At 38.8% G+C, this 14,314-nt stretch overlaps 1 protein-coding gene across 10 annotated transcripts in view; it reads left to right on the top strand.

The window, feature by feature from the left end:
• The first annotated feature begins 5,409 nt into the window (after positions 1-5,409).
• The window catches only part of dbnlb (drebrin-like b), a 35,373-nt gene continuing 26,468 nt past the window's right edge, over positions 5,410-14,314 (top strand). For 8 of the 10 annotated variants that reach the window (XM_088335300.1, XM_088335299.1, XM_088335298.1 and 5 more), the window contains exons 1-5: positions 5,411-5,650; positions 12,737-12,792; positions 13,003-13,115; positions 13,194-13,268; positions 13,543-13,692. In XM_088335300.1, coding sequence (XP_088191426.1) covers positions 5,568-5,650; positions 12,737-12,792; positions 13,003-13,115; positions 13,194-13,268; positions 13,543-13,692 — 477 coding nt within the window. In that variant the 5' untranslated portion in view covers positions 5,411-5,567. Of the gene's footprint in view, positions 5,682-12,736; positions 12,793-13,002; positions 13,116-13,193; positions 13,269-13,542; positions 13,693-14,314 lie in introns of all 10 variants that reach the window. The other 2 variants (XM_088335296.1, XM_088335294.1) reach the window with 2 other exon arrangements.

Genomic DNA, 14,314 nt, shown 5'->3' with positions numbered 1-14,314 from the left:
GCATTCCACAGCACCGGTGCCCGGATGGAGAACGCTCTCGAACCAGCAGAACACTTCTTTGCTCTTGGGATCACCAGAAGACCGGCACTCTCAGATCGTAGGCTTCGGACCGGGACATAGGGGCAAATCAGATCTGAAAGATAAGAGGGAGCAAGTCCATGTATGATTTTGTATAATACTAAGAGAACCTTGAAATCACATCTATGGCTAACTGGGAGCCAATACAGGTTAGCCAAAATCGGTGTTATGTGATCGTACTTTTTTGTCCTAGTTAAAAGCCTCGCTGCAGCATTTTGTACCAGCTGAAGAGACTTGATTCTAGACTTCGGGAGACCAGAGAGTAGTGCATTACAGTAATAGAGACGGGAGGTAACAAATGCATGAATTATAATTTCCGCATCAGACTGAGACAGTATTGAACGGATTTTAGCAATGTTACGAAGATGGAAGAAAGCGGTTCTAGTAATTTTCTTTACATGCATTTCAAAGGATAGATCAGGGTCAAATATGACACCTAAATTTTTAACTGAGTCACTCTGTGTGATGTGACATTTGTCAATGTTCACAGCAGTTTTTGAGAATAAGTCACGGCATTTAGATGGACCAATGACTAACATTTCGGTCTTTTCAGAGTTAAGACGCAAGAAATTGAGTGACATCCACTCTTTTATCTCAATGAGGCAGGCCTCCAAATTTCCACAGTTTAGTGTGGGAGATTCCTCCAACGGAAGATATAGTTGAGTGTCGTCTGCGTAGCAGTGGAAGCTGATATTGTACTTGCGAATAATATCACCTAATGGAAGCATGTAAATGCTGAAAAGAAGGGGGCCAAGCACTGAACCCTGCGGAACACCGCAGGTAACATTAAAGGGCTCAGATGTCATTTCACCATATTTAACACAGTGCGTCCTATCTGAGAGGTAGGATCTGAACCACGAGAGGACGGTTCCTGAGAGACCAATCCATTTTTCCAACCGTTCTAGTAGGAAATTGTGGTGCACTGTGTCAAAAGCAGCACTAAGATCCAGCAGCAGCAAAAGTGATTAAGCGCCAGAATCCATTGCCAGTAGGAGATCATTTGTTACCTTGATCAGAGCTGTCTCAGTAGAGTGGTTAGCCCTGAATCCTGATTGCATGGATTCAAAAAGGTTATTCTCGGATATGAAAACATTTAGCTGCTGTGCCACTACTTTTTCAAGTACTTTAGAGAGGAAAGGTAGGTTTGACACAGGTCTATAATTACTTAAGATTTCTGGATCAAGGTTGGGTCGTTTCAGTGTGGGTTTAATAACGGCGGACTTAAAAGCTGCTGGAACTACACCTGAGGAGAGTGATATGTTTATAATATTTAGAACTGAAGGTCCAAGGACGCCAAAAAGACTTTTAATAAGTGAACCTGGGAGCGGGTCGAACTGGCAAGTTGTCGGTTTGGCCGCATTCACCACCTGTTTGAGATCATCAAGTGACAGTTCACTAAAACCGGACAATTTCCCAGGACAGCCACCCTGTCGTGCATCTGTAGATTTCAGCCCTTTAGTATGTGTGGTATTAATAATTTCTTTAGCAATTTCTTCCTGTATGCATTGAATCTTCTTAGTAAAGAAGACCATTAAGTCATGAGCAGAGTGCGTCGAACTATCTGCAGTAGTCTGTTGCCTTGTAAGCGATGCTACAGTGTCAAAAAGGGCTTTGGGATTGTTCTTTTGAGACGCAATCACCTTCGAAAGATAGGCCGATTTTGCAGAGGCAAGGGCCGCTTTATACTTTAACGAGCTGTCACACCATGTTTGATGAAAAAACCTCAAGCTTGGTAGCGCGCCATTTTCTTTCCAATTTCCTGCATTCTTGTTTAAGGGTTCTAGTTTCATCAGTAAACCAAGGCGTGCGTCTTTTAGGACGTGATTTTAGCTTCATGGGCGCTATTGAATCCAGGACACTAGTCAGGGTGGTATTGAACTCATTCATGAGTGAGTCAATCGAGCCATTGTATGAAGGAAAGGACGCAACTGCTCCAGGAAGGAGTTCAAAGAGCTCAGAAACTGTGCCAGTGCTTATATTGCGTCCGCTAAATCCTTCAGCTTTTTTAACACTACATTTAGCTAGCACCTCAAATGTAACTACAGTAAATAATGATCCGAGATAACGGTAGTACACGGTAACACCATAATGTTTGAGGTTAAAACTCCTCGAGTCAGAATCAAGTCAAGCGTGTTCCCATCTTTATGGGTTGGCAAATCAACCAGTTGATTAAAACCAAATGCATCAATTAGAGACTTAAACGCAATAGTAAGTGAACTGAGTGGGGAGTTCATATGAATGTTAAAGTCCCCCATAATTATAATTTTGTCTGCATAGGTTACTAGTTCAGACAAAAGTTCAGCAAATTCGTCTAAGAAAGTTGTGTATGGCCCAGGTGCACGATAGATAGTTATTACATAAATTGACAATAGAGAGGACCGCATCACAAGAGCCTCAAACGCCTTGTAATTATTAGAGGTACGAGGATTAAATTTGAGCGATTTTTCAGAAATTAGCGCAACACCACCACCCCTCTTCAACGTGTGCGCTATATGGCTACTCTCGTAGTCTGGGGGAGAAGCATAATTTAGCGCTAAATACTCATCCGGGCGTAACCAAGTTTCACAAAGACCCATACAGTTAAGTTTATAATCACGAATAATGTTATCAACAAGTAAAGCTTTTGGAGCAAGCGATCTAATATTTAAAAGACCAAATTTTAGCTTTGCTGAATCATTTGACTTAGCTGAACTCTTTGTAGTCTTTGTCGAGATCTTCAAAAGATGCCGCGATTGTTGCTTTTCGTGTGCGCTGAGTGTAAAGCTTCGGTTGTCCGGCGAGGAATGAATGGTGGAATTAGTTCCATCCTCGTGTCCATCTTGCTGCTTAGACTTCGCACGCTTCACACATCTACCTGCACGGCAACCACGCTTCTGTTTTCTGTCCTTACGGCGCCGCTGACGTCGTTTATTAGGATGAATAGCTGTCCACAAGGATGCCGGATCTCTTTGAAGTTCGCTCGGTATATCATAGGCGGTATAAAAAGTGCCCGAAAAGTCGAAATTTAGACGCCCACCCAACCGAATAAGTTCGTCCCTACTGTACTAAGTGCTTTTGGCCACACATGTGTCCAAAAGTGAAAGCAAAAAAGACAAGAGAACGGCAATAAATAGAAGATTAGCTGGAGAGCAACTAGCCGCAAGCATGCATCCATGCGCCGCCATGATGAAAGTAGACATCCAAGTCCTTCAAAACAGTCCTTACACTCTTCCATGAGTAAGTCCTGAGCATTTGCAGTATCTGATGATGTCACTACAAACATGCATTTAACACAGGTTAAGCTTTTGCACACTGCAAATCCCAGGATTAGTTTTACATGCATTCCACGATCAGTAGCTGTGCTTTCATCTGGTGATCTTTATGCTTGAAAGTCGCAATACATCCACCGTTGACAGGAACTCTTTCTCCAGTGTATCCGCTCACTTTTGTTTTTACACGGAGAATGTTGTACTTTCAGCTTTTTGTAGTCCTCCTTAGAAATGCGGTTCACGTGTGCTCCTGTATGCAACTTTCACCCTTCATTGTGGTATTGCTCACTAATATGGGTTGAAGCCATTCCTCTTTTTCTAATGGGAAATCTTGCAACGCATTGAAAAAAAACTAATCTTCAACCGTGTGAATTTTGCGTAGTGATTGCTTTCTTCGAGTTCTTACGTGATTTTCCATATTCAGCTCCATCCAGCAAAAAACTGTTACAGATGTCAAGAGCATCTTCTATGACATGCAAGAGAATGTGGGCCTTCAGTTTTTCATAATTTCCTCTTGCTCCACTTGCTGCTAAATAGATGGTAAATCTCTGCTTAAAACGCTTCCAGTTATCAGCAAGGTATCCACTCAAAGGCATGCAAACAGGTGGACTCAGTTTATCCCTGACAACACGTTGAGGTAAATGACAGTACGTTGGTGTTGGTTATTCTCCAATTCGAGCTCCAGATACGTTTTTCTATGTTTAATCTTGTCTCACTTCTTCTTTGCAATCTACTGCCACTCGTAGCCAACTCCTCTAGCAATTATCTTAACGAATGGGGCGACATTAGCTCGGGAGGTAGAGCGCTCGTCTTGGGATCAAGAGGTTGCAGGTTCGATTCTCGGCTCCTTGGGCAAGACATTGAATCCCTAATGCTCCCAATAAGCAGGTAGGCGCCTTGCATGGCTGACTCCCTATTAGTGTGTGAGTGTGTGTGTGAATGGTGTGAAGCACATTGTAAAGCGCTTTGGGAGGTTTTCATTGACTTAAAAAGCGCTATATAAACGCAGACCATAAAATGCAGACCATGATGAATCATGTTGCTCGCGTGACAGAGACTCTTTCTCTTGTCTGCGCTCATATGGCTCCTCTGTAAACACTCTTTCCAGGACTGCTCACGTTCAGTACTGACATCATGTGTTGCTTCTCTTGCGTTCATTGATAAGACGAGGCGTGTTGGTGAAGACGGGGTGTTTATTTTCGTGTCACTCGTTTGTCAACCATAACATACATCTCCAAACATTAGGGTACACACCGCGCATGCATCATGGGTAATGCAGTTCTTATGTTATTAGACACATAACATCGCAACTGCTAGGCGAAATATGGTGACTCCAAAGGGCTAAGCGGAAACAAACTAAAAATGTGAAGCAACTGGAAGCTGTTTTAACGACACAGCGGTTAAAAATGAAAATGCTACAGAATGCGAACTACGAGGACAGGACGCTGATTGCCAAGCACTACGAACTTTTCACAGGGGGTTTAATTTATTAAAGACTGTTCTGTCGAAAATTTAACAAATTGCCTATTTGCTGAAATGTTGTATTTATTACTGACTGGATTATTTTCTTATTATTTCTAATATTGTTTTCTTTATTTTTTTTGATAACTTATTTCATTTAGGTAAAAAAATAGTTGAGAGCAGTGGAATGTTTTTTTTCTCAGTGATTTTATTTTGGAAAACCCGATCTAATTTATGACCACTACTTTATGGAGGAAATGGAAATGTTTGGTTCTGACACCCTGCAAATATTTTTTTAAAATAAACATTTATTTCTAGGAGTGTAAAAACAACATGCCTATCAAACTATTTGAATTCCATGTTATTAATAACTGGAACGTCAGACAAAAATGTGTTATTCATATTTTTTTTTGGTTTGAACAATTTTATTGACACTATTAACAGCAAATAAACAATGTGTGGTTTGAAAAGAATTTCTCGATAATTTTAGCAGCAATTATGCATATTCACAATTTCGTTATATTATTTATTTATTTTAAACGCACAATTTGCAAAGAAGCACCGCTCTTTCGCGCGCTCTCTCTCTCTCTCTCTCTCTCTCTGAATAACAGCGCGTCTCTACGTAACTATTAACATAGTTTAGCTTCCGGGTTAGCTCGGCCGTTAGCAACTTTAAGCACCGCCACTCCTCTTTCAGTAAGGAGGGAAGGTCGCATCCCGGACAGGGCACAAAAGCTAGCTGGCTACCTCAAGCCAACACAACTACCGGCTGACCCAGCAATGGCAGTAAACCTCAGCAAAAATGGTCCTGCGTTGATTGCGGCGTACCAAGAAGTCGTGAATGAAAAATCTGATACCAACTGGTAAGGCAGGGCGGAGAACACGCGGAAACTTGTGAGTGCAAACGATTGATGCTAGCTAGCATGTAAGTGGTAAAACAACGTCCAGTTGGCGATTGTGTTAAACGAAATCTATTAGTTATAAACCTCGACATATTTTACACTGTAAACCAATGCGTACTTTTATTTATTTGTATAATCTGCAGGGTTCATGCGGGTGCTTGACATCTTTAAAAAGCTTGAATTTTATTGTTGTGTTACAAGGTTTGAAAAGTGCTTGAAGTGTGGGTGAAGAGCGAATGCTTGTTGCCATGATCCTTGTCAGTCTGACCCCAAAGACTCTGTAAATAAAGGACCTAAAACAAGTCTGCTTAAAAATGATGCTGACACGCCTGGAGTTGTGGCTTCACTTTGCCATTGCGTTTCTTCCCACGTGATAAAAGGCAGCTGGCATTAGTTCGTATAGAATCTATACAAAGTGGCACTCCTCACTGAAAAGGTTGCTGAGCCCTGTCTAATGAAGCGCCATTGACCCCTACAGGTTGTGCCCAAGGGTACATACTACATCTAAAAATCCCACAATGATTATGAGTATCTAGATGTGTCAGCATGCGACGGCTGTGATTTTTGGACTGCGGACTTTAATGAAGGCTTTAGGGCTAGGACCTTAGCTTGGCCTCTTGGCTGAGAGTAAGTGTCCCGGCTCCTAGGCTTTGTAGCGTATTATGAACTGACCGATAACGGATAATGGATAATGAATAACGAAAATAGAACAATAACCCTTAAAAATCCCAAAACCCCCACAATGAAATGTGCATTGGTGGCAAGGATTAACTATAAATTATGAATATCTATTATGGACTATGCACAAAATCAGTAGTAAATTGTTATGGGAAGAACCTCCTGCAACTGAAAATGTAAGACATATTTTACTGCCATTTTACCCACCCCTTATTTGTCTTGAAATTTGTTACATACATATTGTTCAGATTAACAAATGTATTCATGACATACTCAATCTAAAAATAATGTCTTAGTAAATGCACATCCAGGATTTAACATTGCATATTTAAATCACAGATATATTTGTGGATCTTCAAAATACATTATTCACACTGATTTTTGTTTTTTTAATGGTGTTGGAAAATTGACTTATAAAGTCCTTTTAATAAGTGCTTGAATCTAAAAAAAGCTACAGGAATCCTGAATCTGCCAATGTGTCCTTAGTCTTCTGCTGTTGTAACGTAACATAATAATAATAATAATTTCCTTGTATTGTCATTCTGTGTAACAATGTACACAGAACGAAATGTCGATTGCACCTGACCCGTTGTAGCGAGCCGATGCAGCCGCAGCCAACAGAGGGCGCCGCCGACCACTTTTTAAGTCTTAGGAATGACTCGGCCGGGGCGCGAACCACCGACCTCCCAGTCTCAAAGCGGGCGCCTTACCATCTAGGCTACTGACATGATACTAAAATATGAATCAAAGCACATGCACGATCATATACTGGGAACACAGTAATATATATAAATGGGCCTTAAACTTGTTTATTTTAAGTATTTACGGGGTTTCTTTTTCCCGGTCTAGCAAGTATGTGGGAAATGTGACAAGTGAGATACTCTTCGGCTAACTTTGTCTTTTATATCTGTCATCTAGTCCAGTGTTTCCCATCTGGTGGGTTGGGACTCGAAAGTGGATTGCAGGCCTTTGCCCTGGCAAAGTAATGCTACGAAAAGAAAAAATAACTGAGGGCCAATTACACTTATTAACAGTAAATGGTGATAATGCCCTACAAATGCGAGTTGACAACCGCCATTTTACAGCATATAAAAAGAGAGATACATTTTTTTAATACAGTAGCTTGCGAAACTATTTGGCCCCCTTTGAACGTTGACCTTTTGCCAAATTTCAGACTTCAAACATCAAGATATAAAACTAATTTCTTGTGAAGCATCAACAATAAGTGGGACACAATCATGAAGTGGAACACACTTTATTGGATATTTTAAATTTTTTTAACAAATAAATGAAATAGTGGGTGTGTAAAATTATTAATTGCAGTGCAGCAAACTCTGTCCAGAAGTTCAGTGAGGATCTCTGAATGATTCAATGACTATCTAAATGACTAAAGATGATAAATTGAATCCACCTGTGTGTAATCAAGTCTGTATAAATGCACCTGCACTGTGATAGTCTCAGAGGTCTGTTTAAAGCGCATCATGGTTTGGGCCTGCTTTTCTTCAGCAGGGACAGGGAAGATGGTTAAAATTGATTGGAAGATGGATGGAGCCAAATACAGGATAATTCTGGAAGGAAATCTGATGGAGTCCTCAAAAGACCTGGGACGGAGATTTTTCTTCCAACAAGACAATGATCCTTAACATAAAGCAAAAGCTACAATGGAATGGATCACCATAAAACATATCAAGGTCTTAGAATGACCAAGTCAAAGTCCAGACCTAAATCTAGTTGAGAATCTGTGGTAAGAACTGAAAACTGCTGTTCACAAACGCTCTCCATCCAACCTCACTGAGCTCGATCTGTTTTGCAAGGAGGAATGGGCAAAAATATCCATTTCTCAATGCGCAAAACTGATAAGAGACATACCCCAAGCGACTTGTAGCTGTAATAGCAGCAAAAGATGGTGCTACAAATTATTAACTCAATGGGGCTGAATAATTTTGCACACCCACTTTTTTGTTTTTTATTTGTTAAAATAGTTTTAAATATCCAATAGAGTGTGTTCCACTTACTGTTGATTCTTCACAAGAAATTAGTTTTATATCTTTAGGTTTGAAGTCTGAAATGTGGCAAAAGGTCACAAAGTTTAAGGGGGCCAAATAGTTTTGCAAGCTACTGTACATGTTGAGCATGGCCAAATGCAGATATTGCGGAGAGCAGATAAATTTGTTGCACATAAAAAAAATATTGCACTTTCTTTATTTATGTTTTGTGTGATGTTTCTAAATGTAATATTTGCATATGGTAGGAAAAGAGTATCTTGCATATTTGCTGGTGTATGGCATACAATAGTTCGTGTTTTTGTCCTATTTGTAAAACACTTGGGTTTTTTTTCATTGTTTTATAGACTATTTTGATGTGTTGTGCACGACAATTTCCCTTAGTTTAAACGTCAATATTTAAATATAGGAGAAAATTAAAAATTCAGTTTTTAAAAAATTTGATTCATCGAAGAATAATTGACCGATTCATCAAAAAAAACTTTATTTCAGCCTTAGATATGGACCCTGGTTTATTCCTGGACGCTGGCTATTTCAGCTGAAAATGAAAATCTCCATTCTGATCCCTGATTAAAGACAAAGAAACCAAAGTGAAGCATTTTGGATGTGCATTATATGACCCCCTAGTAGTTGCGTAGTGCAACCAAAAACAAGTGTTAAAAAACAAAAGGAAGAACACAAACTACGAAGAATCAAAAGTTGCCAAAAAATAAGGAAATTAATAGAAATTAGGTGGTGTACGTCCTTTTAAAATATTCAGATGCAATCTTCTGGCTGAAATTATCATTGTAGCTCTTTTTGGTGTGCGTGCAAGTATGTAAAATTCTTTAACACGCTCGAATAAATAAATTCTTCCTTTTTCAAACCACAACTGCGCTCTCACAAATTATGTGGCGGGCCATGCAATACAACAAAAAGGGACATCTCATGGTATGATTATTCACACTAAGCCCTCTAAGCCAGGCAAATGTTTTACCTTAATTTAATTTTCTTAGGTTTTATTTTTTTAGGTGAGGCGATAAAGACCCTTCTTTATTTCTGGCTGTACTAATCAATTTATGTTCATTAATGTTTCAGAAGATGTGTCATTCTTATGTCACATACTTACTATTCAAACGTGTTTTTTTTTTTAAATATGTTTTTGACCGTATCATACTGTGACCGACTTTACACCTAAATGCTTTCACCATGACTACCAGTTTTTGTATCAAATTTGTTTGAAAGTGTCACATTGTGAATTGTGGAGGATGAAAAATTAATTTAGGATTATACCAAACATTGATTTTGGGAGATTTTTTGGATTACATGAGAGCACCATTACATTCAATATTGATTAAAATACAATGACTCTTTAACTGAGTAATCATCTACTGAGGGACTGTTTGTATAATGAACTATCAAAAACCAATTTTGTAATCTTTCTATTTCACATCAAAGCGACGCTTTATTGGATCAACACTGTTAGATATATATGTAGTGTAGGAGGGACATTGTGTGATGTTCCAATAAAGTCAAACGTCGAGTTCATTTTCCACTTATTTACATTCTCTGCTTAATTGTTTGCAATGCATGATGGGCAGAGCCAACTTTGTCCGTGTGTTCTGGTTTTACACAATGTGCATCCTTTTTTATTTGTTTATTTTTGGGATTTTCTTTAGGCACAGCACACAAAAAACATCACTACTACTTAACAAAAGGAATCAACAAAATATTTCGACAGAACAGCTGTACAATACAATAATATAATACATAAACATATGTTCAAAGGGATTAGGCTGAGTTGAAGCATCTAAGTACCCATCCCTGTTCAATTTTTCTTTCTATGAAGACTTACTTAAAATCAAAACCAAAACAAGAAAATAGAAGCCCCACAAAAAGGAAATTGTAAAACAAAGAAATGTAATTTCAGACTTCAGTTATACCGCTAGCGACTCCTATAACATTAAGTACCCAAAGAAACTATATTTTGTGTTCTGTGTTGTATTTTCTCCTTTAGGTGAAAAATAATCATCCAAATCATCACGATTTTCAGCATTTAATATACTTCAATTTTTGAAGACTTTCATCATTGAAGAACCATTGCCTTTGTGTTTATTTAAATAAAAATATACTTTTTTTCATAGTGCTTCTTTACAATTGACTACTTTAACAAATAGTTCGCAGGCGTCTGATTTAACTTTATAGGTCGCAATTTGTTAAATTTCAAGTTTTTTTTTCAAAACAATATTGATTAGCCCCCACAGCTATTTGTTATGATTATTTATTTTTACAAAATTATTCCAAACTCTTCCAAGTTTTTCTGGTGTTACAGGGGGGGGGGGGTGTTGTTTGAAGTGTTGAATTTAAGTATTTTCTCTCTTAAGTATGTTTTAACAATGCCTAACTGAGTTCAAAGAGCCCTTATGCTTTTTTTTTTTCACTGCGCCTAAATACTATATACTCTTACTTGACTTTCAGCAAAGCTGTTTGGAGCTGAACACATTAGTTGTAAAGAATGGGAGGGTGGGGGTTAGTGCTGAATAGTCACGTCGGGCTCGTCCCGCTTTTTTTTTCTATTGGTTACTGTAGCATTAAAATGGTGACAGAAGCCTTCATCAATGCCAACCCAAGAAAGATGAGAAGAAAAGTTTATTCGAGTGTGTCTAAGAAAAGCAGGTACTTGCATTGGGCGTCATGAACTAGATTACACAAGCCAAGAGATGGCAACTGCGAGTAAAAAAGTTCATAATTCCTTAATGCTCCTTTAATAAAATGTTACATGTCAAGTGGATAGATTCTGCATTATCTTAGCAAATGGATAATACTCGTGAAAGTAATGAGCTTTTCTAGGGTTTTTTTGTTTTCATTGCATCATCAGCAGTACATAATATTTTTATATTTTACACTACTCTTTAAACTAATGTTGTGTTTTAAATTACAGGAATTGAAATGATAACATTTTATGTATGCCTGATGATGAAAATAATTGAATCGCTAAATTGATTGATAAATTATTAAAAACAATCTTCTGCTTTAAAACGAATCGTCCGACCCTATTGTAAGAGTTGACAAAATTGAGCAGCTGAGGAAGTGCTACCCCCGGAAGTGAAAATGCAGTCGCTTAACATACCGGCGATTGGATAAAATTCAGGAAAATGACTCAAGTGCAGCAGTATTCAATTCATGCAATGGTAAAGAAGGTTACCTTCTAACTTAGGGGGTCAGAATCTTTTGACCCACAAAAGCCGGAAAAGCAAAACTATTTTGACTTAAGAGAAAGAGCCACACCATATGTTTTAGGACAAAATTTCAAAAATCCGCTAAACCTGCTTTCCAGAAAAAAACTAATTCTTCAGCACATTTTATTTCACTGTGTGACATTAGACAGTTTGATTAAATCTATGAACTAATAGTTATGACAGTCTGTGTACTATATAAATATAACTATACCGCTTAAATTGTGTCTCCTGCTGCAGTTATTTAAGAGTGTTGAGGCTTTTTTGGCTTTCATTTTTGCCAAACAAGGTGCAAGCAGTATTTTTTTGTAAAAATGTTTAAATACTGCAAACTATACCAACATATTTACCTTCAAAGGAAAGAGTGTGTAGCTCTGTCCATTCCTACAGCCTACCTAAGCAAATAGCTCTAGTGCTTTGCCAGAGGTTCTGGTTAAAAGTTTTTTTTTTTTTTTGGTCAATATTTGTTCTGTGACTTTTCATTATAAAGTTTTTATAACAATGCACGAAAGGATTATTCAGCGATTTACCGCCACAAAGGAGTCTATTATTGTGACACCTTGACTGTAATCTATAGTAAAAATATTATCTTATATCGGTGTCTGAAATAACGTTTGCCAGAACGCCGGGGTGTGCGTCTTTTACGTCGGGCATCATTGCATGGATGAAGATGAGTAAATACAGGTACATCCTGATGGCAGATGGAAAACGGCGATGTCATACATGCAAAGAATGTTATAAGTACATTTATAATAAACTTATTATTAAAGTGTTGTTCTGTTATATATTCTTTTTATCAATCCCTAATACTTTGCAACAATTTTTTTTTGCAATTAGTCGTCTTCTTCTGTTTCAAGTTGTGAAAAATGGGGCTGGCAACTTTTCAGAGTTGTCTGCCCTGGTGTCCGGTAACTTTTTGTCATGAGTTTCAGACTCTTTTTATGTATATACTGGACCGAACCCAACATGCACCGTTAGTGTCTCGGCCTCTTATGTGTGACATTCACCTTTGCGCAAAGCTATGTATTAAAAAAATTCCACAAGATCTATTTCATCTACGAGCGATATATATATTTAAAAAAGAGCCAGATATGACTTGTAAACCATAGGTTGTATACCCCTGTTCTAACCTATTTGACTCTCTTTCTCAGGGCCTTGTTTACCTATGAGGGAAACAGTAATGACATCCGCTTGGCAGAAAAGGGAGGTGAGCGATGTTTTGCGTCGTCCTTGCTTTTTGTGTCTCAACAAAATGATATCAAATGTGTGTTGGAACGCCTCCGTCAGCACGCTGTCGCAGTGCTGAAACAACAGAACAAATCCAGAGTTTGCTTTCTCAACCTGCCATTTGCAAAGAAAAAACATTTTTCCTGTTACACAAGAAACCTCAGCAGCCACCACAATGTTTTTCTTTCAGACGGAGGGTTGGAGGAGCTGGTGGAGGAGCTTAACAGTGGAAAAGTCATGTACGCGTTCTGTCGGGTCCAGGACCCCAACTCCGGTCTTCCTAAATATGTCCTTATAAACTGGGTCAGCACCACAGTGTATTCGTCTTTCACCCGCTCCTATGTAACTTATTGTTAAAAAATGATCATTTTTGTGTCTCAGACAGGAGAAGGGGTGAAAGATGCCAGGAAAGGCCTTTGTGCAAACCATGTGAGCTCCATGGCAAACTTTCTCAAGGTAACACCTTATTTGAATATACATTTGAAATAGTCGCCTAACATCTGTTTCCGTTTAAAATGCGCTGAGTCGCTCATTGGTAATCTTTCAAGGAGTCCATGAAGGAAAGCCCATTCATCAAAGCTGCGTACATCGACAGAAAAGGGCTCCTTTGGAGTTCTTTCAATGTCATACATCATACATCATCGAAACAAGCACCTGGATTGATACCAAGCTAAAGCCAACTTTTGACGGGCTTAACAGTTAATGGAACTTTAATATGAATGTGTTTCAGGGGGCCCATGTGACAGTGAATGGCCGAGCAGATGATGACGTTGAACCGGAGGTCATTATGGAGAAAGTGGCCAAGGCATCTGGAGCCAACTACAGCTTTCACAAAGAAGCTTCCAACCGCTTCCAGGATAGTGGCTCTCAGGGTCCTGTGGTACGTCCTGTTCAGTTTGTCTCAACAAGTTCACTTTGTTTTTTGAATAGAAATTAAAATAGGAAGTTTGAGGAATCCAAATTTAAGGCATTTCAGGTGCATCAAAGCAAAAACAAACAGTATGAAAAATGGCTTCTTCTCAAGAGCCATTATCTCCCTGAACCCACATCTACAACGTTGATGAGCAAATTTGTTCTGTACTACTGCCGATGTGAATACAAGGAGTGAAATGAAATGAATGAAATGATCTGCATTTATAATAGCGCTTTTCAAGTCAAGACTTCCCAAAGCGCTTTACAGTGTGCTTCACATTTCCCAATAGCGGCCGTGCAGCCATGTAACCTGCATATTGGGGTATTAGGGGTTCAGTGTCTTACCCAAGGACACTACGACATGTAACACGGAGGAGCCGGGATTTGAACTGCGATCTCTTGATCCCAAGACGAGCGCTCTGCCGCCCCTTCAAAAATGCTTAAAAGAAATAAATAAATAAAAAAAGCTTTTGTTTTTGTTTTTATTTTATTATTATTTAGACACGCGAAGCTCTGAACCCGCGGACGTGGAACCGCGGAGTAGAGAGGTCCCACTGTATACAAAATAATATTGCTGAAATATTAGTCTA

Source organism: Urocampus carinirostris, chromosome 5 (assembly GCF_059441175.1).
Source record: "Urocampus carinirostris isolate Australia breed hairy pipefish chromosome 5, RoL_Ucar_1.0, whole genome shotgun sequence".
In the NCBI taxonomy this organism is placed as follows: domain Eukaryota; kingdom Metazoa; phylum Chordata; class Actinopteri; order Syngnathiformes; family Syngnathidae; genus Urocampus; species Urocampus carinirostris.
The sequence above is the reverse complement of the archived record's forward strand: the minus strand, read 5'-3'. Positions and strand labels throughout refer to the sequence as shown.